General features: G+C 40.5%; 1 protein-coding gene across 1 annotated transcript in view; it reads right to left on the bottom strand.

Moving 5' to 3' along the window:
- Positions 1-1,551: 1,551 nt before the first annotated feature.
- LOC109381659 (uncharacterized) overlaps positions 1,552-25,277 on the bottom strand; it is a 45,123-nt gene continuing 21,397 nt past the window's right edge. Inside the window, exons 3-4 of the mRNA XM_019640519.1 lie at positions 6,313-6,364; positions 1,552-1,702 (exon numbers count right to left, since the gene is read on the bottom strand). Coding sequence (XP_019496064.1) covers positions 6,326-6,364 — 39 coding nt within the window. The 3' untranslated portion in view covers positions 1,552-1,702; positions 6,313-6,325. The remainder of the gene's footprint in view (positions 1,703-6,312; positions 6,365-25,277) is intronic.

The following is a 25,277-nucleotide window of genomic DNA, read 5'->3' as shown; positions in this document are numbered from 1 at the left end:
GACTCCCTTCTCACAAGAACCTGTAATAGAACACACACACACACACACACACACACACACACACACACACACACACACACACACACACACACACCCAACAGAAAAAAACATTGTTCCTCAACTGAGACAGGTACACCACATTTTTCAAAGCACAGATATTGTTTTAAAAACACAAACAGGCCTTAGAAATGCCCAGTGCCATCTAGGCTCAAGCAGGGGAAAGGATGGTAGTGGCTGCCATCCACCCCACCCCCCAACCCCACATGCCCATCTGGCAAAGGGCTTCTGTTACCACACCCTGACCTTGTCAACACTTCCCTCCTGGCCACGCCCATCTCTACCAGTTTCTCTCCCACTTTCTTTTCTGTCCCCAGCTTCCTTAATTTTCACATGAAAAGATAAGGCTCTTTGTGTACACCCCCAACAAATAATATTTTCTTTGGTTTCTGCCTAGTATGTAGACCAATTTTGGCATGTGACAAGTATTTGTTAAGCACTTAAATATTTAGCAAATAGCTGTGGGAGGCACTAGAACAATGAACAGAGCACAGGCTCTGCCCTTCGCCACAGCAGCGGGGCATAAAAGGTGGTGCTAAAGGAGGGTACAGTGACAGGTGGTACAGAGGGAGCCCAGCAGAGAAAACCCTCAGGAAGGGTCCCAAGAGGCGGCGAGAGCTAAGCTGGAACCTGCCTCAGTGATTTGCAAATTATGTTGTGAAAGGGTATTTTTAGTGTTTCAGTGAACCATCTGAACTTCTCAGTAGGAAAGAAGGGATGGAGGAAGGAAGGAAAGAAGGAAACCATTTGAAATTTATTATAGGAGAAAAAATGTTTGCCTACTTTTTGCCTCATTTCTTTCACCCTAAAACCAAAAATAAACAACTGACATTCTGTAACTAATTCCATTCTATGCCTAAACCACCGCATTAGCTTAGTACTTAGAGAAGAAAGTTGCCTGCAGCTGTTATTTTTCACGTTTCTTGAGAAAACATTATAAAACATTGAACAATGTAAAACATATATGAGCAATAGGCAATACATTAGCACAAAATGGTAAGTTTCCTTCCCTTCCCAACGCCACCCAAGAATGGGCTCCAACATTTCCTGGCCCAGGAGCAACCCTAAGCCACCTTAGCCTCTTGAAAACCCTCTGACTAGCCCGGCCTAAGGCCAAACCAGATTCCAAAGTTGGTGATGGAAGTTCCAGCAAGCTCGGCTTTCACTATGCACAACAGCACCTGCTTATTTTCTGCAAAAATACATCAGTCTTGGAGATCTTGGCTGCAATATCCAAAGCCCTGCCACTCCTTTTTAAGATGTTCCTAATTCAGCCTCCTTTTCCTGAAAACACCCACAAGGAACTAGATTCCCCTCACCCTTCGATTCCTGCCAGTCGGCAAATCTGCAAGAAAAACCCACCACCCACTTTCAAATGCTCACTGCTATCATACTTGTGCGTTCACATTTTCCCCATTCATTCCATAGAAATTAATGAGTGCCTGGTGCTGTGCAAAGTGCTTCGGGAAGCTGCAAGCACAGACCCTGCCCTTAAGGAGCTCAGCGTAGGGAAAAGGACGGGGATAACAGTCAGTGCTGGCTAGTTCCTTTGGCAAGAACTCCATTCAGCAAACACTTACTGTGCATGTTCCTATGTGTCAGGCACTAGGGCAAATGTGGTTCCTGGTCCCAGTGAATCCCATCCCTGTGTAGGAAGTGAGCTTTATTTATTTTTGCAGAACCATTTCTAAATTGCAGACATAACACTCTACCCCTACATCCTTAAGCATGAATCTCTGAATAATAATGACTTTCTCCTACATAATCAAAACACCCTTATCATACCTAAGAAAATCAATAACAATTATTTAGCATCATTGAATATCCATCCCATATTCTGAGTTCCCAACCTGGCCCAAAAATATCTTTCATAGCTTTTTTTGATTCAATCAAGGTTCTCATATTTGTTTGCTATGTCTCTTTGGTCTTATTTTAAAACACTGACATCAACATAACTTCACTCCACAGTCCCTAAAATGTCAACATTCAAAGATAGGAAACATGGGGCCAGCCGAGTGGCGCATTGCTTGAGAGCTGGCTTGGGACGCCAGAGGGCCCTGGTTCGGATCCCACATATGAGGGCCAGTGACACTGCCCTCCACAGCTAAGATGCTGAACAACAGCTCAACCTGGAGCTGGGCTGCCATGAGTCGACGGCGACGGGCAGGTGGGTTGCCATGGGCTGCTGTGTGTAGCCAGCAGCCAGCGTGAGCAGCCAGCAGCCGCTGTGAGCGGCCGTCCAGAGGCCGGCAACTGATCTGCCTCACCCGGGAAAAGCGCAATGATGATGCCAACTTGGGCCAGTGGGGCGACGTCCTCCACGGCTGGACTGAGGAGCAAAGGGATAGCAACTTGTCTGTTCCCCTCCCCCAACTCCCCAACAAAAATCTTAAAAATATATATATATATATAGGAAATACGCATAAATATAATGGGAGAAAAGTAATTTACTCTAGAACTTAAAATTTTCATTTCCAGGTAACTGGAGTATTTATTGGGTGTATCAAAAGTTCTAAATTGCTAAGTGAAAAGATGGTCAACTACTGATTCACCACAAGTTCCCAGCTGCCTGGAGAACCTCAACATCAGGAATCCCAAAGGAAAGAAAAGGGAGGGGAGAGGAGGAAAGGGGAATCTGATAGAAATCACAAAAGTCTCAGCCTACCCAGGGTGTCGATGACCAAACTATCTGTTGCGGTTTTCCAGCCTATTTCATTCCCTGCAAAACAGAGCTTAGAGGCTGGACTCTCGTTCCTGTGGGAACTGAGAATAATCAATCAGCAAGTAAGCCAGGTGAACAGATCAACTTAGAAGAAAGCAAAGTTAGAAACTTCGGGACTTTTCAAGAAGACTATGCAAATACAGTCATGTGCAGTTTAACGGGACATCTTCTGAAAAATGCATTGTTAGGCAATTTCGTCCTTGAGCGACCATCACAGAGGGCACTTACATAAACCTAGATGGTCTAGCCTACTACACACCTAGACTAGATGGTAGAGGCTATTGCTCCTAGGCTACCAACCTGTATAGCATGTTACCATACAAAACAACACAAGATTAAATCAAATACAAGAGAACATATATGATGCAATCAAGAAACGGTAAACGTAAGATGTATGAGGCTGCTGCCAGCATAACAGGGCATACTGCTTTACAGTAAACTTTTTTTTAGTAAGTAGAAATAGTACTCTAAAATAATGACAAAAAGTATAGCATACTAAATACATAAACCAGTAGCACAGTCATTTATTATCAATTTTTCTGTACTGTACACAATTGTATGTGCTATACTTTTATATGACTGGCAGTGCAGTAGGTTTTGTTTATACCAGCATCACCACAAACACGTGGATGATGCATTTCTCTACAAGATAGAGGAATTGCTCAGCTTCATTATAATCTTATTGGACTACCTTCGTATATATGGTCCTTCCTTGACGGAAAGGTCATTATGTGGTGCAAGACTCTACACCAGACCATTAGGATTTCCATCAGTCAGCATTCAAAGGGTCCATTACATATGCATGAAACATGGTTAGGTGTTGTAGTGACTGGAGGATGAGAGTATGAAGATTAATAAACAGAAACCTCATTCAAATTAGAGCTGAGAGGTCTTATAGAGGAAGCTCTCACACCCTACCACTCAAGGTCAATTACCCCAAACAGGAAGACATGTACTTTCCATCTCCAACAGGAAGATGTTTTTCTACTACACCAGCAGGAGAAAGGGGAAATCTTCTCCTCACCAGGCAACCATTCGGCCAATGAAAGACTATTACAACTCAGCCAATGAAAAGCCACTCCACTTCAAACTCCCAGTTTCCTCCAATGGACTCTGTTTGCAACAGCCCCTTGTTAACTCCCCCTTCCCTCTATAAAAGAAAATACCTCTCTTTTGTTCTCTGGATTTAGCATGGTTTGCCATTAGACTGCATGTGCCCAACTGCAATTCTTTGTTGTTCTCAAATAAACCCACTTTGCTGGAGAAATATCTGGTTGTCCATTTGTTTAAGGTCAACAAGAGACTTGGCTTCTGTCCTGCAAAATGCTGAATTGGTTCAAAAAGAAAGCTCTTACTGCTATCTTTTATAAGCAACCTCCCATGACCTTTAAATCATGTTATCTTGACCAACAAAAAGTGATCTTTTAACATTTTCTTTTCATTACTTTCTAAATCTCTTAATCTCACTTAAGATTCAGTTTCTTGTCAGGAAAATGAACATAAAAAAAATACCTGCCCTCAGACAGTCCTTGTTCAGAGCAATCTTGGGGCCCAGGGCAGACCACTCCAAAATATCCTACAATGGCATATTGATTATTTTTAATTAAAGTTACTTAAGAAACTGCCAGTGCAAGAAGACAAACACCCTGACCTCTCTCTGTCCATCTGAAAGCAGGACATAAATCGCTCATGCGAAAGGTGCCCTCCCTGTACCTGGAAGCTAACAAGAGAGACATCCTTATCACCAGAGTTAAGGGGGAATTTAGGGCCGTAAAGCATATATAAACAAAACTTGTGACTCCTTTACTAATTTAGTACCCAAGCCCACACTTGGCTTAGATTCCTCACTAATGAACACCCAAACCTAAATTTCTTTGTCCTGTCAATTCTTCACAAATGTATTGTTTCTTTGTGTAAAAGATATAAAAGCGGCCTGCTTTGGAGGACTCACTGAACATCATTTTATGGCCTCATGTGCATATGTATTAAATTGCTTTTTCTCCTGTTAATCTGTTTTGTGTCAATTTTATTATTAATCCAGCCACAAAACTCAGACGGGGGAAGGCGGGAATTCTCCCCTCCCAACAGTAACCAAAATAACACTCATAAAGCACTTTACAATGTCTGGCTGGCTACCATCATCATTATTACTACTACTAGTAGTAGTTAATAGTAAATAAAGTTGGTGTTTAGTAATAACATTAAATTAAAATCTAACATTAAAAATTAAAGTTTATCAATTGGGCAAGCAATCTGACTGTAGCTCAAAATCAGTATTAGAAGTGGACTATTTCTGACAGAAGCCAAATCAGATTTAATTTAGCATTTACCTTGTGCCAGACACACAAATATTAATCCATTTAACCATCACAACCTTATGAAACAATAATTATTTCACATGCGAGAAAACTGAGACAGAGAGACTAATCTGCCCAAATTTTATACAACTGATTGAGAGAGAGGCTGATGCTCTAGCCCAGATCCATGCTAATGCTTTCCACTAGACTTCATTGCTTTTCTGATTTTAGATGATTTAGCGCACAAAATACCATAATCAACAGAGAGCCATGTAACTCAATTCTGGACCTCTGATTTTTTTAGGGAGAGGAGATATTGCTAGTATTTTCAATGGAGACCTACTATTTTTATTTTTATTTTAAGATTTTATTGGGGAATTGGGGGAGGAGAACAGCGCTGGGGAGTTGGGGGAAGGGGAATAGACAAGTTGCTGTCCTTTTGTTCTTCAGTCTAGTTGTGGAGGATGTTGCTTCACTGGCCAATGTTGGTATCATCATTGCACTCCAGCAGATTGGTCGCCAGCCACCAGATGGCCACTCACGATGGCTGCTGGCCACACACGGTAGCTTATGGCAACCCACTGCAGCAGGAGCTGCAGCCTACACCGTGGCCGGCGACTCACGGCAGCCCAGCTCCAGGTCAAGCTGTTGTTCACCATCTCAGCTGTAGAGGGCAGTGTCACTGGCCCTCATGTGGGATCCAAACCGGGACCCTGCTGCTCAGAGCTGGCGTCCCAAGCCAGCTCCTAACCAACACACCACTCGGCCGGCCCGAGACCTACTATTAAAATGACTTAGTGACCACTGTTAAACTGAGATAAACACACTACATAGGGAAGTGAAATAATTAGCAGTAGCTTCAGTGAAGTTTCTGAAGTGTAATTTTTGATACCAGTAATTAAATCCATAATCCTTAAACTAAAAGGCATCACCAGGAAGTAATGAGAAACTACAGGCGGAAGCCACATAGAGTAAGTTTGCATGCATCCCTGAACGAATGTCTGTATTTTCCAACACCCAAATGTAGTCACTAAACAAGATATGGCTAGAGTTTACGAAAGCACTGTATTTTTTCCCCATTAATCAGGATATACCACACCTTTATTAGACTTCTTATCCTCTTCCCTTTACCCATGTGCATTTTTTAGAAATCTGACTATGCTCTGAGAATGTGTTTCTTCCTTCTGCCTGAGTCACTAGCTAATAACACAAGACAGCCTTTGTGACATACATTACCTTGGTTCCTGCCTTAAAACCGATTCCTCAAAAATGGCCCCAGAAGATGAAACTGGGGAGGAGAGAGAAGGAAATGGGAGAGTTAAAGAAAGAAGTACCAATCTGGGAAAGATTGGGGAAAGGGTGGTCAACTTTGAAGTCTATGTTCCAAATTTGGTGCTTATGTAATTAATGCTTCTAGCCCTGGGCACTTTTTTCATGAAAGTGGCCTGTCTAGTTTCTATTTAAAGCCTTGAGTTTTATAAAAGAAGATATAAATAACAGCTAAAGTGTTAATATAGAATAAATTTATTGAATGTTTGACATTATTCTAAACACTCTCTTTGTATAGCCAAAGGCCACACACACACACACACAACTCATATCCTACCTGCCAGGTTTTCCTTTTTTCCCCTTAGTACTTAACCACTATTTACTATATCCTATAGTAGTTAGGCATTTATCTTTATCATTGCCTCCCCCGCAAGAATCTGAGCTCCCCGAGGGCAGGGATTTTTCTGTTTTGGTTCCAGTACCTAGAACAAGGCCTGGCACACAGGTGGTGCTCAAGAACACTTCTGGTGTTTGAGTGCATAGTGTGTCTATCGAGAGAACTCCCTCTGAGAGGCTGCTCTGCACCAGGTAAATCAAGTCACTTCGTCTAAGAAATGTTACTACCAAGTACGCATGCGTAAACCGAGTTAAACTTGTCACAGCTGCAACTCCACCGAGTAGTGAGTGGTGCAGGAGTCTGAACCCAGTGCCTCCCTCACAAGGGCTCCTTTGATCTACAAAAGCATCCTGATTGTCAAGCCCCTGCCTGAGACACAAACCCAGAAAACACACCTTCACAAGTAAGGGGCTGCTGCAGGATGTTCCGTTAACCAGGACTACGGGATTTCATGTTTAACAAATTCAAAGCAAAGCTCCTTGAGCTCCCTGTGAAAAAGACAGGAAGTATATGGGGTGAGAAAGACCTCCCAAATCCTCCAAATTCAAAACAGGGGAGATAAGGCAGGGAAAGGTCTGCCCCCCCCCACCCCCCAACAAACGCGGCCCCAGACCAGAAAGGACTTAGTATGATGGCTAAAGGCATGTTCCAGGGACAAAGCTTGCTCAAAACAAAACCAACAGCTATCCTGAAAAAGACTGCCTGAAAAGAAGACATTTTCTAAAAAGTCTCCATTTTTTTTACAATTTCCAAGATTTTGGAATTGAGTCTGTATTATTTTATTTACTGGGAAAAATAACATTTTCAATAGAAATTTCCCCGCTTTTGTAAGAAAAAAAAAATGACAGTGTCACCATCTATTTAAAAAAAAAAAGAAAGAAAATTCTGATGTGACCTACTCTTTAAAGATCGAGAAATTAGATGAATGGACAAAGTTTTAACCTTACTTAAGAAATGTGAAGTTGTATTTGTCACTAATATCCCAAGCCAGATTCAGATGGCAGTTTTCTCACAATATTGGCCAACACAAACGCCTCAGTATTCGCATCCTTCAACACAATCATAGCTCTTTAATAGTTTCCTTTAAAATGCCTATTATAATACACTGGCTTCTAAATGGAACCAGTTAATGATAATGGAATTATGAATAAGTGGAGAAAGAAAGGTCACTTTTAGTGTCATTATATTTTCTAGTTTTCCTTTTCTGGGAGAGGGGAGAACAGAAAATAAAGACTGATTTACTTTTATTATAAAATTCGCAAACAAACCTCAGATCAAAAAAAGTACTCCACAAAAACTGATCCATCCCATTTCTTTTTTTTTAAAGCTGAGCCATCCTGCCACCTGTTGGCAGCTCAGCAGTTGCTCAGCTCAGGCTGGGACTCGAACCACTGTTGCTCAGAGCTCAAACTCTTGAGCGAGCTCTTAACCAACTGAGCCACTCGGCCGGCCCTTAATCCCTCCCATCTCTAAAGCCAACTTTTGTGAGTGTGCTCAGGACACAACTCAGAATTCAGCACAAGAGCTAGAAACCCAGTTCTTCCGAGCTTGTCCAGTTTGCTTTTTGACTTTTTCATTAGCAAGAGAATGTCCATGGTTCAGGATTAACTTTGGAGAAAACTAATCTTACCAGGAAATTATTTTATATTTCAAACTGTTCTAAAAATATCACATCCTTGCCCACACTTCACCTCTACTCCACCTCCCTCTCCTCCTCCTCCCCAGTAAAGAATTTATTTAACAGATGAAGACTGACTCTGAGAATGATCTCTCTGTAAAAACATTAACAGGACTATGTATGACATGTGTTTTGAAAATAGGGTCTCTGAGCCCATGGTCACTAACTCACGTGACATTCATGATTCTTTTCCATCATTTGTTAATAAATTAATTCTCACTTATTTATAGACTGCTGTTATAGATTAAACGTTTGTGTCCTCCCAAAGTTCGTATGTGGCAGGCCTAAACCCCCAATGTGGCCTTTGGGAAGTGATTAGATCATGAGGGCTTAGTGCCCTCATAAAAGAGGACCCAGAGACCTTCTGCCGTGTGAGGACACAGCAAAATACTGTTGTGAACAAGGAAGTGGGCCACCACCAGACAGGGAATCTGCCAGCCCCTTGCTCTTGGACTTCCAAAACTCCAGAACTGTGAGAAATAAATTTCTATGGTTTACAGGCTACTAAGTCTATAATAGTGTGTTATGGCAGCCCAGATGGACTAAGACGCTCTGTAAACATGCCTTGTTTACAAACAAAATACACACTTGTATTAGAGATTCCTCCACTGACTAGCCCACCAGTTCCTTAAGGAACTAGATGTGTCTTTCTTCTGTTGCCTCGGGAAACAGTGGCCATCAGTTTGCCTCCCCCTCATCCTGGTGACTCCTCACCAAGACTGCGCACAGTTCTGGCACCACGAAGATTTCTCTCATCCATGAAGAATTTTTAGGCTGTAACAAGTCATCTTCTTCAGAGACATTCTCTTTTTAAAGAGTACGTCTGCAGGTATCAAATTTCAGCCACATGTTGATTGAACTACTTTAAATTAGGGTTCCAGACATGTCACTGTCGCCCACCAAATACTACCTAAATAATGCCACCCACACTTCCTACCACAGATGAGCACAATGCAATGTGACCGTTTTTTTTTTTTTTTAAGCAAATGCATCTCTCCCAATCTCCCTCTGAATTATAAGTGCCCTGGAGGCACACTTTTACCCTTCCCCCTCAGTGGCAAGCTCCGTTTCTGGAATTCAAGAGATGGTCCCTCAGTGACTAGAACAAGGGTAGAGCAGGTAGGGGTCTCAATAAGCATCCTGATTGTCCTTCATACACTCAGGACAGCAGCAGAGGTGAGGTGAAAAAAGGTGCCCAGTCTGGGAATCCAAATACTCTGCCCCATCCTCTTTTCCTTTAAATGGTTTTACTTCGTGGTTAGTTATACATAATATACAATTTACATTCAAATCATTTTTAAATGTACAGTTCAGGGGCATTAAGTAGGTTCACATAGTTCTGCAACCATCCCCACCATCTATCTCCAGGACTTCTTCATCTTCCCTTACTGAAACGCTGTGTTCATTAAATGAATGCCTTCCCATTTCCTGCTCCCACCCCACCCAGCAACCGCCATTCTCTGCCAGTGATTCTGACCACTCATGTAAGTGGAATCATACAATATTTGACCTTTTGTGGCTGGCTTATTTCACTCAGCATAATGTCTTCAAGGTTCATCCATCTGTAGCACGTGCCAGAATTTTACTCTTTATTTTATTTAGACTACCACTCTGTTGACAACCTAGAATGGTCCACAGATTAAAGGAGCACTATCAGGAAATCCCACACTTTCCACCAGGCAGGCCGGCCCATTTCTCTGGTCAGTTTTCGCCTGAGTGGGCCTTCAGAACGATTTTTCTTATCTCCGGGCTTACAGACTCAGGCTTTTGTAAACAATTTTCACCACACAAGTTCAGCATTTCCCCACCACCAGGAGATAGAGCGTTCGGCCTTCTTTATCTTTCATTTCAACTGCTTTGGGAGATCTGGAGAATGGAAAGAGGAACACAGAAATCACAACTATGGAATCTTCTCTGCAGTGCAAATTCATTAGGAAGATCTCTTTTTTAAACATCATTATTGAGATATAACTCACATACCATAAAATTCATCCATTTGAAGTTTACAATTCAATGGTTTTAGTATATTCAGCAAGTTGTACAACCGTCACCACCATCTAAGTTTACAACATTTTCATCAACCCAAAAAGTAACGCTGTACACCGATTAGTAGTTGCACCCCTCTCCTTCCCATTAATTTCAATCTTAACGTTTATATCTATTTGATAGTCGTATACTTTTTCTACAACTCCTAAAGTACTCAAAAGTCTGATAATTACTTGTCCAGTACTGTCAAATACATATACAGCGGGTGCCAAAAAAATGTGTACACATTTTAAGAAAGAAAAAACTATTAAAATTGTAATACTCAATATATACTGATAACAAAAGATGAATACAGGGGGCCGGCCGAATGGCATGTTGGTTAAGAGCTGGCTTGGGATGCCAGCTCTGTGCAGCAGGGCCCTGGTTCGGATCCCACATGAGGGCCAGTGACACTGCCCTCTACAGCTAAGATGCTGAACAACAGCTCGACCTGGAGCTGGGCTGCCGTGAGTCACGGGCGACGGTGTAGGCTGCAGCCCCTGCTGCAGTGGGCTCCCATAAGCTACCGTGTGTGGCCGGCAGCCAGCGTGAGCGGCCAGCAGCCGGTGTGAGCTGTCAAGAGCTGCTGTGAGCGGCGGTCCAGAGGCCAGTGAGCGACTGCCTCACCCGGGAAGAGCGCAATGATAATACCAACACGGGCCATTAAATGGCGTCCTCCACAACTAGACTGAAGAACAAAAGAACAGCAACTTGTCTGCTCCCCTTCCCCGATTCCCCAACACTGTTCCCCTCTCCCAATTCCCCAATAAAATCTTTAAAAAAAAAAAAAAAGATGAATACAAGTCACATTTAACTTCTTCAATTACAAGAGGTACTCCAAGTGGTTACCATCAGCGTCCAGACACTTCTGATTATAGTGAGCTACTACTTAAGCAATGTTGACCCACGTGTCCACTTGTGTGTATATATATATATATATATATATATATATATATATATATATATATTTTAACACCCCCAAATGGTACCCCTGGTATACATGTACCACAAAATAACCTCGAAAATAATTCTTTCCAGTAAACATTGTGTTCAGAAATTTTGTTACTACGCATATCCCAAGATCTTGTTCTCCTCCAGTAACTTGAGATCTCAGGTAGGATTAAAATAATTTATGTTTTTTAAAAAAGTAGCTTATGTGCCTAAAACAGCAACATTTTCTTATTTTGTTTTGTCCTGTTTACAATTAAACGTTTTTAAAGTAACAGTGGCTAAGATACGCATTTCAGGAGGGGACTCCTCCCCAGGGATCTTCTCTGTCCCCAGCCTCCCCACCACCATGGAGACTAGATCTGCCCACCTGTTCTGTAGTGATTCCTGCCTCTCTCCCATCAAAACGACACGTACAGGCTGTGTGTGTGTGTGTGTGTGTGTGTGTTTTCTTTTGTTTTAATTCTAATGCTGCGTCCTCTTAAATGAAGCAATAGCAAAGAAATAGAATATCATGAGCTTTTTTTTAAAAAAGGGATAACTTATTTACTTATCACAGAGAGCTAAATACTAATTTAAAAATTTGTGAGCATGATGTAGATTTGAAAGCCTCTATGGATCTATCCCTGTGTTGCGTAGAGGAAAGCCCGTGCTTCATCCATAAACCAGTTTTGAATTAAAGATCTCACCTTGCTTTCATTTCACCTTGGAGCGGATTTTTCCTGGGACAGGTACTGGTGTCACTAGTTCTCGACAGTCAGTAAATCATAGCATAAGTAGTTTTTTTAATAACACTCACAGAAGTCAATGCAATGGCAAGGGAAAACATGACTGCAATCGTTCACTTGGAAATGAGAGAAGGCAATCTTGGTGAATTAGTTCCAGGAGGAATGTAGAGTTTTCATTAAAAATTAGACTATTGGCAAGATTACTGTACCAAGGTAGAAATGACTCCTCCCAATGCTACTAAATTGATTTTAGTGGGATTGGGGAGAACTGGCAATCTGACACTAGGGCAACAATCTCCTTCTCCAAAATGAACTTGCTCGTGATCTAACGAAGGCATTCCACTACCAACTGCCCTCCACCAACCTAGTGATTCCTGAGGTTGAACCTGAGCTGGGGTCCACGGTCACCATCCTCGGACACCACTCTAGATATGCTACCTACCGGTTGGTTGCTGAAGATAGCAAGATAAAGAATTACACTGAGATTTGTATACTGAAACAGTCAGTTTTCCAAGTACCGCACTATCAGGAAATATAAGTATGTGACTACTGTGGTAACCCTGACATAATCCCATCATATATTCAAGAAACTCTCCTAGAGGTCAGAGGAAGCAAACGACAACATTAAGTGAAGAGTAAGAAGTCCTCATTCATCTCAGTGTTGGATGCTCCCTCAGTTGGAGGGATGCTCAAATACCAGCCGAGAAAATCATCTGTTTTCCTCTACAAAATAGACATAATGCCTGTAAAACCGTGGCCCAAGGATGTGTTTTAAAGAAGTCTGAGTTCCTGTCAAGAAGAAAGCACTGTGCTATACAGCACATGCTGAAAGATACAGAAAGTTTACAAGTGGACAGCGTCTAAAGAAATCACAGACCTGGTACTAGAAAGCAAAGTAAAAATATATCATCTATTCAGAAAATTACATCATTCAAGAAACCATAAGATGCAATGTTTATTTTGCCATTAGCACCTCAGCCCTCTAATTTAGAGCTAAGATACCACCCTTCCTCACCCATTCAATAAGTAAAGGAAATTGCTGATATCTGGGGAAGCATGGTAATCTAGTATGTAACCAACAGGTCTGCTGCCATAAATCTTAAAAGGACTGCCTTAGCACCTCCAATAATTCAGAATAAGAATGTTTTCACAATTGATACATAGCACCAAGTCTACAGTTAAACATTAAATGGCACCTTAAAAATAACTTCTTAATATAGTCATGTCAAGACACCGTGGTCATTACCTTTTCTATTGCCTCTCCATATATCCTGGGCCTTAAATCGGATAAGCTGCCCAAGTTCCCAACATTTAGTCAGCCGTTTAAAAAAAAAAAAAAAAAAAAAAGGGGGCACCAGAGAGGCACAGCCTGTTAGGAGAATGCTTGTTCTATTATTAGACTTCAGTGTATGAAATGCAGTAACATGTCCTTAATAAGTTCGCTCTGTATATGGTTATAGTGCACTTTCAAACACCAACGCCAGATCTATTTATATCAAATGCAGCAAAGCACATATAGCAAATACCTCTTGGAAGCCACTCGGGAAGCATATCAGAAATGAGTGTTAGTGGCAGTAGAGACATAAGGCCATGCAAACAGTCTCACATGCCCGATCCTAAAGTGTACAGAACAGCATGACTAAAAGTAAATACTCAGTACAGGGACTTTCCAATGGCTGTGATATATTTCAAGCAAAAATGTGTAAGCAGCAATATGAAACACCCGACACAATAAATCATGTTAGTGAAACTGCTTCTTTAAGGTGCAGGAAAAGGCAAGACCCCCCTAAACTTCCTTTTCTAGCAAACATCTCCTGGAATGAAAAGTCAATCTTTTTTTTTTTTTTTTATAAAGCATGCCAAGGACAACTCATTATCCAGGCACTGATTAAATATTAGAATCTAGTCTTATCTGTCAGCTCATAACTGAACACATTATGGGAGTCACGTGATAGAAGACACCAGGCAGGGCTGCCTCGGCCTGGCTTTCAGGCACTGCTTCCTTCTTGGAGAGGATCAAATTTGCTTAACAACTTGGCAAAATCGGCAGGCACCTGGGAGGGTGGGCCAAATAACACAGTTAAGATCCACTGACTGAAAGAGTAGGAAGAATCCAAGATGAACTGAAGATACACTTTAGATCTGTACTTGGGATCCCTCCACTCTCCCCGCCAAAAAATTAAATAAATAAATGTAGAAGTGTATTATCTACCTAACCCTAACAAGAGTACTAAATGGTCCCACTCTATTTTGTGCTGATTAGATGCCTAAATTTGGGGACGCCTTATTTAAAGAGCAATGATGGCAAGGTAGAACAGTTTAAAGGGGATCAGAATGAAGGCTCTGAAAATTACACAGAGTACACAGAGTTTAGGGTGGGGAAAAGGAACGCTGGGGAGGTGTGAAAACTCTCTTTATAACCACAAAGAGTATCTCGTATATAGGGAGAACTAGCCTTTTGCTCCCGGCAAGGCCCACTAGTTGAAAGTTATACGAGGAGGCAGTTGGCTTATTTCACCAAAAAGCTTCTCAGGTCGGCAAAACTTTCCAAAAATGGCTTCCTGGGAAGTTGGCAAGCTCTTTGTTCTGGAAGGGTTTAAGCAGGGACAGCATGACCACTTTGGAAACAAGACCTTTTGGGGACATTTAACACTGCTCCCTTGGCCGCCCAGACAGAATTTCAGTCTTCTGATTCTCCTGCCCCTGAGATGTGAATGTGTCCTGACAGGGGTACCCTAGGCCCATTTTGTTCTGATTCTTAACCTGCAGGGTAGGGAGGGAAAGCACATTAAAATAAGCCGAGACAATTTTTTAAATCCAGGTAGCTGCTGCAACCCCAGCGCCACCAGGACCACCAATCAGAAGCTCTGAGGTTGGCCCAGGCCGGTGTATCTTCAAGAGTCTTCTGAGTGATTCTGACACCCACCCTTGGTTAGTAGCCCCCCCCCACTTGAGAGCTCTAGCCAGGAGCCCACATCCACTCCCACTGCTCCTACCACCAGTTTTCTGTCTACTTCCCCAGTCCCAGACCACCCTCCTAACCTTCAGTCTCACATGGCAGATACCCTATTGCAATGCCATGCCACTGCCCAACTAGACTTCCCAAAGCCGCATGGCCAGACGTTCAAAACGGAGCATCCGTGACCTAGTTGTGATCTGGGGGTACCTAACCTCCAAGTTTATGCCTGTCACACATTTCATGCCCCCATAGAACACAAGTACCTGCAATTTGGGGCACAGTTTCCATCCCCTAACCGATGGCCCAACCTCCAGTGCCCACATGTCTGAGGTCCAGCCACTTTTCAAGACATAGGTCAAATACCTCCTACAAAAAGCCTGGTACCTCGACAGCCACAGCACTTCATCAGGACCTTTCCTCTGTACTTTCTATTCATGGTCCCCATTTACATTTCTAATTTTAGGTATTGCAAGAACACGATTAAAGACTGGACCTATTTCCCATTCATTCTGTTTTATACTCCCTGAAGGGACTAAAAACAATTAACCCTGGGAATAAAACAAATATGAGCTTCATTTATCTTTTGGCAGGATGGGGGTGAAGGAGGGGAACGCTCAGTAAAAGAGAAATTGTGTTCGTAAATCATAACTATGTAGAGATCTATCATTCAGTTAATTATTGACAAACTAGTACTCATAAGGAGGGAGTCTAATTTCTTCCTTTGTAATTAGATAGACTTATTAAATTAGATTAAAATTTCAGCTTCTGCCCTTACTACTGGATAAAACTTGGCCAGATTTTTAACCTCTCAGGGCTTTAGTTTCCTCATCTGTAAAATGGGAATCATAAGCCCTCATTGGGTTGTGATGGGGAGCAAATGAGCTAAGAAATGCAAATCACTTAGCACAGACTGATCCAGAAAAGGTCCTTAACTAACGCTGTAATAAGTATTGTTGGATTTGTCAAATTGTTACTGGGTCACAGGCATTTTTTTTTTCTGGGTCTTTCACTTCATTTCAACATAAGAAATGGAGAGAGGAGAAATCAAACACTGATTTCTTCTGAGGTATGAGGTTTCCTATAGGAATTTGAAGTGATTTTTTAAAAAAATATTTCAACATGAAAATAAGGGGAGTGTGAATGATGAGTCTCTAATCCTGGAAAAACATAAACATACTTGGAACAGAACTTTGACACAGTTGGCTGAAAGCAAAAGTGCATGCATGGGCAGGGTCCAACCAATTATTTTTGGTTGTTGATAAAACAATCACAACATCTAAGTTGCTGAGCAAAGCCTTACGGCCAGCTGTGTACTGGTAATTTATCTTCATCCCATCCAAGTCACACCAATCAACAACCTTCTCCCAAGCTCCCTATTTGAAGATGCAATTCAAGTTCAAACACCTAAGAAAGATTGTTGGAAAGGATGTGGAGCAAATGACTCTCATACATTGCCGGTGGGCACACACCCTGGTCTAACCAGGTTGGAAAACATAATAACAGTTGTCCCCCTTATCCAGGGGGGATACACTTCAAGACTCCCAGTGGATGCCTGAACCTGTGGATAGCACTGAGCTGTATATACACTTTGTTTTTTCCTATATGTACATACCTATGATAAAGTTTAATTTATAAATTAGGCACAGTAAGGAGGTTGACAATGACTAATAATAAAATAGAACAATTATAACAATATACTGTAATACAAGTTATGTGAGTGTGGTTTCTCTCGCAAAATATCTTATTGTGCTGTACTACACTCACTCTTCTTGTGATGTGAGATGATACAATGCCTATGTGGTGAAATGAAGTGAGGTTCACAGAATGGTACCCAATTTAAAACTTATGAATTGTTTATTTCTGGAATTTTCCATTTATTATTTTCGGACCACAGTTGACCATGGGTAACTAAAAGTTCGAAAACCAAAACAGCGGATAAAGGGCGACTACTGTATCTACTAAAGCCAAGCGTACGCCCACACTACGATGCAGCAATTCACTCCTAGATATCTACTCAAGAGAAATAAGAGCGTATGTCCACCAAAAGGCATGTACTACAACAAGAATGTTCAAAGCAGCTAAAAACAATCCAAATGTTCATCAAGAAAATGGATAAATTATGGCATATTCATACAACGGAATACCACGCAATAAAGAATTACTGACACATGCAACAATGTGGACAAATCAGAGGTCATTCATTACACTGGGCAAACGACATCAGCTGCAAAAAAAATGCATGATTTCATTTACATAAAGTTCAAGATGAGACTGGTTAATTTATGGTGATATAAGTCAGACTAGTGGTTCTAGCCAAGAAGTGTGGAAATCACTGATTAGGAATGAGGGAATCTTCTGGGTGACAAAAACATACTCCATTTTGATCTGGGTGGCAGTTGGGGGGTGGGGACAGTGAGGAGAGAAGACAGAGACATGCATTAAGCTGTATAATTAAGATCTGTTCATTTTCGTTTACACTGGTTTAAATTTTTAAAATTCAAATATCTACACAAATACAAAATGAAGATTCTGTGTCTGAAGGTACAACATGCTCCATTCTTAATCTCAGAAATAAAATTTTCTTTTTTTTTTGTAAGAGATGACAGGATAAGAAGGCTAGTAATGAAAAGTTTTACTTAATAAAACAATATACACCTATAAAGCACACAAAAACTTTCAAAATGAATTTTTCTAAAGAAAGGATCAATTCATTCTAATGTACTCTCTCCTGTAAATGAGGGTGATAATGTAATAGTAGGTACTATCTCATAGGGTTGCTGTGATGATAATTAACTAAGATAATTAAGCACTTAATACAGTACCTATTCATCACTTAATAATTGTTTGACAGATCTGTCCATTTCCTCACTCCCTTTTGGCCCAACCCCCCAAAATTCTCAACCCAACTGGCTTTCAGTATTTGTTGAATAAACTCAGAGAAGCTCTCTCAAAGCATGCAAACCATAAACAATTCCCACCTGAAGTCATCACACCACACTGTCCAGGCCTGGTTTCTTACACCAGCGTATTCACAAACCTCTGCGCACCCTAAGGTATACTGGAGGCCAGGATAAATATGCCATATATGCCTGAGGCAATCTTACTTAAAATTTAGAGGAAAACATATTTATATTTAAACAGATACTACGAAAACTACATTTGCTAAGATAGCACGTGACACCGCTGAGAAATCTTGAGCTGTCAGCTGCCAGTCAGGTCAAGCTTCACTCCTTGGTCCCTCACTCTGCCCCCACCCCCTCTCCATCTTTCTTTCAGGAACAGTTTTAACAGTATGGGCACAGGAAATGTAGACTTCCTGGCTCTCTACCTTATAAAACTCTAATGAAAGTACTGCTGGCTTTTTACACAATTTTAACTGATGACAGTTTAGGCTATTTCCTTGAATTATAAACACTACTCCATCTGGCTTACCAACCCTGCCGAGCAAAATATTTATTTTCAGCAATGTTAACATGCAAAATTGAATGAACAGGAAACTATAGTTAAGAAAAACAAAATACCACAATAAGATGAACAAACTATATACAATTTTAAAGATACCCTTAGGAAGCTGCATTTGTATGAAAGTGTATTTTTGACACAGCTGCATGCATGCCACAATGAATCTTAATTTTATTTAAATAATTGGTCACTGAAAACAAATGAAACTCTGAGATAAAGTGAAAAATCAAATTGTTCTTTTTAGGATTAACCTGCCAGTAACCTCTCAGTGTTTTTACCCAAAGACCCCAGGATAAAATTTGTATGCCAAAATAAATTCTTTTTTCAATTACAAAAGTAAAACAGGACAATTTTGAGAAAGAAAAAGAACACAGAAGCAAAAAGAAATTATCTTATCAACCAGAGGTAGACCCTTCAGTTTTTTTCTATTTTTTCTATTTAATGATAAACTATACATGGTGTTTAAATCTTTTCCCTTTAAAAATTTCATGAGTATCTGTAGATTGAATACTTTAACAATAGCTAATGTTTGTTGGTCAAGGGTAGAAAGCCACATTTTTATGTAGGATGAATAAGTCTAGAGATCTACGATACAACATTATGGCTATAATACTGTATTGAATACTGGAAATATGCTAAAAGAGTAGATTTCAGGTACTATCATCACAAAAAAAATGGTCACTATGCAAGATGGCATGTTAATTCGCTTGACTAGTAATTATTTCACTATGTATATGTATACCAAATCATCATATTGTGTACCTTAAATATACAAAATTTTTATTTTTTAAAAAGTATGTGTGCATCTCTATATATCATATATATACGTGTATATACGTATATACATATACATATACATATACATATACATATATATATATATATATATATAGTTAATGTTTGAGTATTTACTACAGACCAGGCACATTCTAAGCTTTTTCCATGTAGTAACTTCTTTGATATTCAAAATAACCCAAAGATAGCTGTTTGTTATAATTATCAATTTTATTAAGAAACTTGCCCACACAATATGAAGGCATTTAATACTACTTAATTATATATTTTTAAAGGGTTAAAATGATGAATTTTATATTATGTATATTTTACCAAATTAAAAAAGTAAAAAAAGAAACTTGACCAAGGTCACACAGCTCCAAATAGCAGCACCAGAATTAGAATTCATAGCCTGGATCGAGAACCTGTCCTTTTAACCATTTTACTCTCCAAATAATTTTAAATAGTTTTATGTCTATATTATCTGACAGGTTTAATGTTGAGCCTTTAAACTGTTTCCAAATTTCCCACTTTCAAAAACAATGCTTTGATGAGTCTTCTCACAAAAGATCTTTTTGTGCATCCTTGTTGCGTTTAGGATAAATTTTTAGAAACACAATTGCTAGGTCCGAGGATAAAGCAATTTAAATAACCAGGTGAGCTGTCAACCAGAGCTCATTATGATCAGGAAGCCTAATGTAGTAGAAAAGATAATTTGCAACAAATAATTGTAATGAGATGGCTTTGAGTATAGGGAGAAAAATCACTAGGTAGTCACAAAGGAGACTGGCTACACATGACTAAAGAAATGCTGGTATTCACCAACAGATTAACTGCTTAAATGTCAGTTACCTCTCAAACCCAGTCTTGACAACTGTACAGATGCATAGGAACCCACATCCACAGGATTTCCCATTTGTTCTCCACTTTAACCCTCACCTGCTTTAAAGTCTAAGTCCAAACTAGTGGAAGAGTGAATGGAGGAGAATGTAAAAGTCTCTCCAGAAGCCTCAGACAAACCAGTCTGTGATCTACACTCAATCCACACAAATGCAAAGCTGACCCCTCATTTCTTCATCATAGATGGCAAGGAGATCGTTCATGTTGCATCCCCACAAAAAAGGCTTCTTTCTAGGCTGGCCGAGTGGCTCAGTTGGTTAAGAGTTCACTCAAGAGTGCAAGCTCTGAGCAATAGGGTCGCCGGTTCGATGCCTGGCCCGAGCTGAGCTGCCAACAGGTGGCAGGATGGCTCAGCTTAAAAAAAAAAAAAGTTTCTTTCTGCAATAACACATCACAGAACTTGTGGCCAGGACCCATAAGAAGTAGCTCTTTTAATAATTCCTGTCAGAAGGAAATAAATGTTTGGAGAAGCAACTAAAACCCTACTAGCAAATGGTTTTAGGAACTTATTGAAGAGAGTTACATAAAAGTTATAAAGAAAGATGTGGAGGAAACATGAAGGCTCTGATATTATCAGCCTAAAGCCAGTCCGACGGGTATCTTGGGAACTGCAAACTAAACCTGGGCAGCTTGAGCAGAAAGACTACAATAAGGAACAGAACCCTCTTTCACCCACAGGGAACACACCAGATTCTTTCAAAAAGATCCTGTTGGGATCTATGTCATTCTTCATAATTCGAACACCTACCTATTCCCTTCTACTTGATTGCCTTGAGACATAATGAGCGTTTAGAGAGATAGTCAAATAAATTATAGAAAATTGAAATGCCAGAAAAATGTTATCATCTATTCAAAAGTCTCTCCTGCCCCACTAAGCCACCCTCACTATAACATCAAGTGAGCACTGAGAACCAAAGAAATACAATTTAAAATTTTCTTTTTTAATACAACTTTTCATTGTGGTTCTAGGGGAAGCTATGCAATCATATATTTTTCAATTAAATAGAACTATACATAAATCACAGAAGTTACTGTGAGCCCTGAGAAAGAGGATAACTAGCAAGACGGGCTCCTGGTAGCTAACTGAACTCAAATTTTAAAAACCAGAGCCTAGCAGCCTTAGCGGAGTGAGGCCTAGCCCCAGGGCCACCACCTCACAGCCGTGCTGTTCCACAATTGAGCTGTTCCAGGGCCGTGCTGTATCACAATTGAGCTGTTTGCATGAAATAAAGTTTCCGTCTTCACAGCACCCCAAATTGGGGATTCCTGCCGGCATTAAATTGGTGCCAAGGATCGACCATCAGTTGACATCACAACCCATGAACACATCATAAATATTACTTATTGTGTACCCCATTTCCCCCCAAACCACGAGTTTTCATAGTTACATTATAGGTTCAAGAAAACAGTAGCACGCAATTTAAGAAGAAATAATTTCTTAATCCTCAAACTTCCCATTTTCAAGATGGAACTGAATCACCTACCTAAGGCAGGTGCTACCTAAGGCCAAGGAACATGAAGCTACATTCCCCGCCTTCCCTGTGACTAAGCAAGTCCACTCCTGGGATCGTACGCTACAGGAAGCCTCGCACATGCGCAAAAGGAGACACAGAAAGCTGTTTACTGCAAAGCATTTGTTATAGAGAAAAATGGGAGGAAAAAAACAATTCAAAGTCCATCAACAGGAAAATCGATATGCTACAGTGTATTCAGCAGTTAAAAGAATGAACTGGAGCAACAAGGATCAATGTCAAAAACAAGGTTGAGCAACAGAAGTGACCTACAAAGAAAACATGCAATACAAAACTCCAAGTCTTAAAAGCAGTAAAATAACACTATCGATGATGAATATTTACACAGTCACACTGTGCAAAAGTGTAAAATGGACAATAATTAAAAAAAGAACTGCGAAGAAAGGGGAGAAAATGGGGCCAAGAAGTGATTCCAGGGGCTTCAACAGCTACCTGCAAAGTTTTATGTTTTAAATTGGGTGGTAACAAAACAGGTATGCATACTACTTTTATGTAATTACTGTATTCTGAATTACTTTACAATAGTGAAAAAAATATATTCTTTCCTAACATTTTGACTTGCTTCAAGAAATTCATATTTACTTTGACAATAGTTCAAAAATTTCCTTTCTATTACAATCTTGGACTCTCTCACAGAAAACTCTGATTTGATAACCATGGAGAAAGAATGGAAGGAAACATCCTAGATTAAGAGCTATCCCAATCTCATAGGTATGTTTTGCAGTGTTTCTAGAAAGTAACTACTCACACTACCTATCCGTGGAGATGATCCCTATTAGACACACACGTGATGCTTCTGAAACTAAGTCTTTATATAAAACTCATGATGTTTTTGAGGCAATCTAAACCTTTTCAAAACACACACCAGTGCTTTTTCTACAGAAAAATAAAAGACACTCGCTCTGTCACTGTTTGAGCTTCTATCCTTCCAACATCCAAAAGCCGAGCTTCTAGCACCTTCAGGAGGTATTCCTAATTTAGGTCTACCTCTTTCTATTCAGTCTCCAGGTGCCTACTGGTCAACAGCTGCACAAATGAATAAATCAAGGGTATTTTTATGGGTCTCCTAAATGTATCCATTCTAATCTCTTCTGGGTTGCTCTATGCTCATTTCCACAGCTGTTACAGTTCACAAGTGGCATCATATTATGTTGATCTCCCTATATAATCCCGGAGAGCTCCTTATACCGAAGGAGCAGGACTCATGTAATAAACCCAACTGAATGTAGTACTAAGCTCTGTACATGGTCTCTGCTCAGTAATACTTACTGCAAACAGTTGAGCAATCTCAGTGTGCCAACAAGGGTATAAGTGACTTACTTTAATTTTTGGAACACACCCAGTTCCTTTAAATTTTCTTTCTGATCTGAGAGGAAAACAAAAATGCAGCAATATACAATCAGCTTCTAGAGCTCCTTCATTTACTGCTCCATGAAGCAAATTTCCAAAGCCTCCTAACTACAGACTGCTCTTTCAATTACAAAAAAACATGCAGAAATCTCCAACTTTTTCCAAATTGTGAACCACTCCCATTATAATCATCATAATTTCCACCCATGTTATACATGCACACTTTTTTAGATGACAATGAATGTAATCAGTACAAAAATAAGCATGCTATAAACTAAAAGGTCCTAGGCTTCTTCGGAATGTCCACAGTAAATGTGCAATATATGCAAAACTATATTTTTAGGGATTTCATGGTAAGCCTTCCTGTAAAAGGAGACACTGCCTAGTTCATAACCTGGTCTCCATCATCACCTTCCACTGCTGGTTTTCTGACTCATCCATCCAGGTTTAATGTAACTTTGACCCTATGATTTCCCCTCCCGCTGTCCCTCAACCCTCAGCCCAAGCTCGGTGCACTCGGTGTGAAGTCCTCATCCCGATTGTTGGAAACATGGCCGAGTCACCCTAACTAGACTGCTACTTCCCCCATTCTTTCAACGTGTGGGTTCTCACACCAGGCTGCTCAGTTTCTAATCCTGGTTCCTCTGTTTACCAGCTACTATTTAATCTCTCAGGGCCTCTCTTGTGCAAAGAGAATAAAACCTTGCCTACTTCACTGCATTGGAATGGGGATAAACTGAACCTAGAAAGATAAAATGCATTGTTTGTACGCCATTACCGGGAGCCGTCATTGTTATCAACAATCAGTACGCCCCTTCCATGTGTGTTGACAATGGTTTCTTTATAGTTTAAAAAAACAAAAACAAAAACACAACTTTTTCTGTACTCTGCTCTACTACTCACAAAACCTCACTTCTGACACCAGATATATGGGGCTTTCCCCCATATCGAGTAATTTTCTGTAGACACTACCTGGGTATTCTTACAATGTAACTCCATTCTGGCACTATCTACCTGGGGTCAGTGCAGACCCCAAAGGTTAAAGGGCTCAGTCCCACAAGACTTCCTTCCCATTTCAGACGCCAATGGCAAGTCCAGGTTGTCACCTGTGCTTCAGACTGTTCCCAAGACCCCCAGTTCGGGTTCTGTAATTTGCAACAACGGCCCACAGAATTCAGGAAAGTGCTTTACTTACTATTACCTGCTTACTATAAAAAGGACACAACTCAGGAACAGCCAAAGGGAGAGAGGCACAAGGTAAGGCGCACGGGAAGGGGCTCAGAGCTTCATGCCTCTCCATGGCGCCACCCTCCCAGCACCTCCACGTATTTACCAACCAGGAAGCACTCCAAACCCCTTCAGTAAGGATTTTTATGGAGGGTTCATTATGTAGACATGACTGAAATCACTGACCAATCCAATCTCTGGTCCCTATCCCCTCCCCAGGCCCTTCAATCATGTGGTTGGTTCTTCTGGCAAACAGCCTCCCAATCCTTAGAGGTTTTCAAGTCACCTCATTAACATAAACTCTGGCGTGGCTGAAAGGGGCTTGTTATGAATAACAAAAGGCAGCCTTTCAACTTTTATAGCCCTAACCACTTAGGAAATTCCAAAGGTTTGAGGGGCTCTGTACCAGGAACAAATATATATTTCTTTTTATAAATCACAGTATCACAACGACTCTTTGACTTTCCACTAGACAGCGGGCTCTTGAGGGTAGGAGTACTGGCTTATTATTCTTTGAATCCCCAGAGCCAAACACTGGGTATACAGCAAGTACTCAATAAATTTTTGTTGGTATCATAAAAGCAGGAACAGTAATCTCTCTTCTACAGCCTTAAATCAAAATGGAAGCAGTACAGACAGTTCGACAGAGTAACGGGGGTTGGAAAGAACTCACAATCACACACATCCCTACACAAACTCTAGAACACCCACCAAACAGCGGGAAATCCCACAGATTTAAAGAATTCACTTCTGTTTTAATTAACATTTCTACAGAACAAAAATTTACCTGCTTACGCATTTTAGGAAGAAAAAAAAATGTAGATTTTATGGGAAATTCCAAAGCAAGTTTCTACAAATCAGTATTTAGCCAAATATAAATTGTAATCAGCCTATTTCCCAAAAAGAGATATAAACCACTTTGTTTTTTTTCTTTTTTAAGATTTTTTTTTTT

The sequence above is a fragment of the Hipposideros armiger genome, unplaced genomic scaffold, assembly GCF_001890085.2.
Source record: "Hipposideros armiger isolate ML-2016 unplaced genomic scaffold, ASM189008v1 scaffold_51, whole genome shotgun sequence".
Classification (NCBI taxonomy): domain Eukaryota; kingdom Metazoa; phylum Chordata; class Mammalia; order Chiroptera; family Hipposideridae; genus Hipposideros; species Hipposideros armiger.
This window is presented reverse-complemented; position numbering and strand designations above follow the sequence as displayed.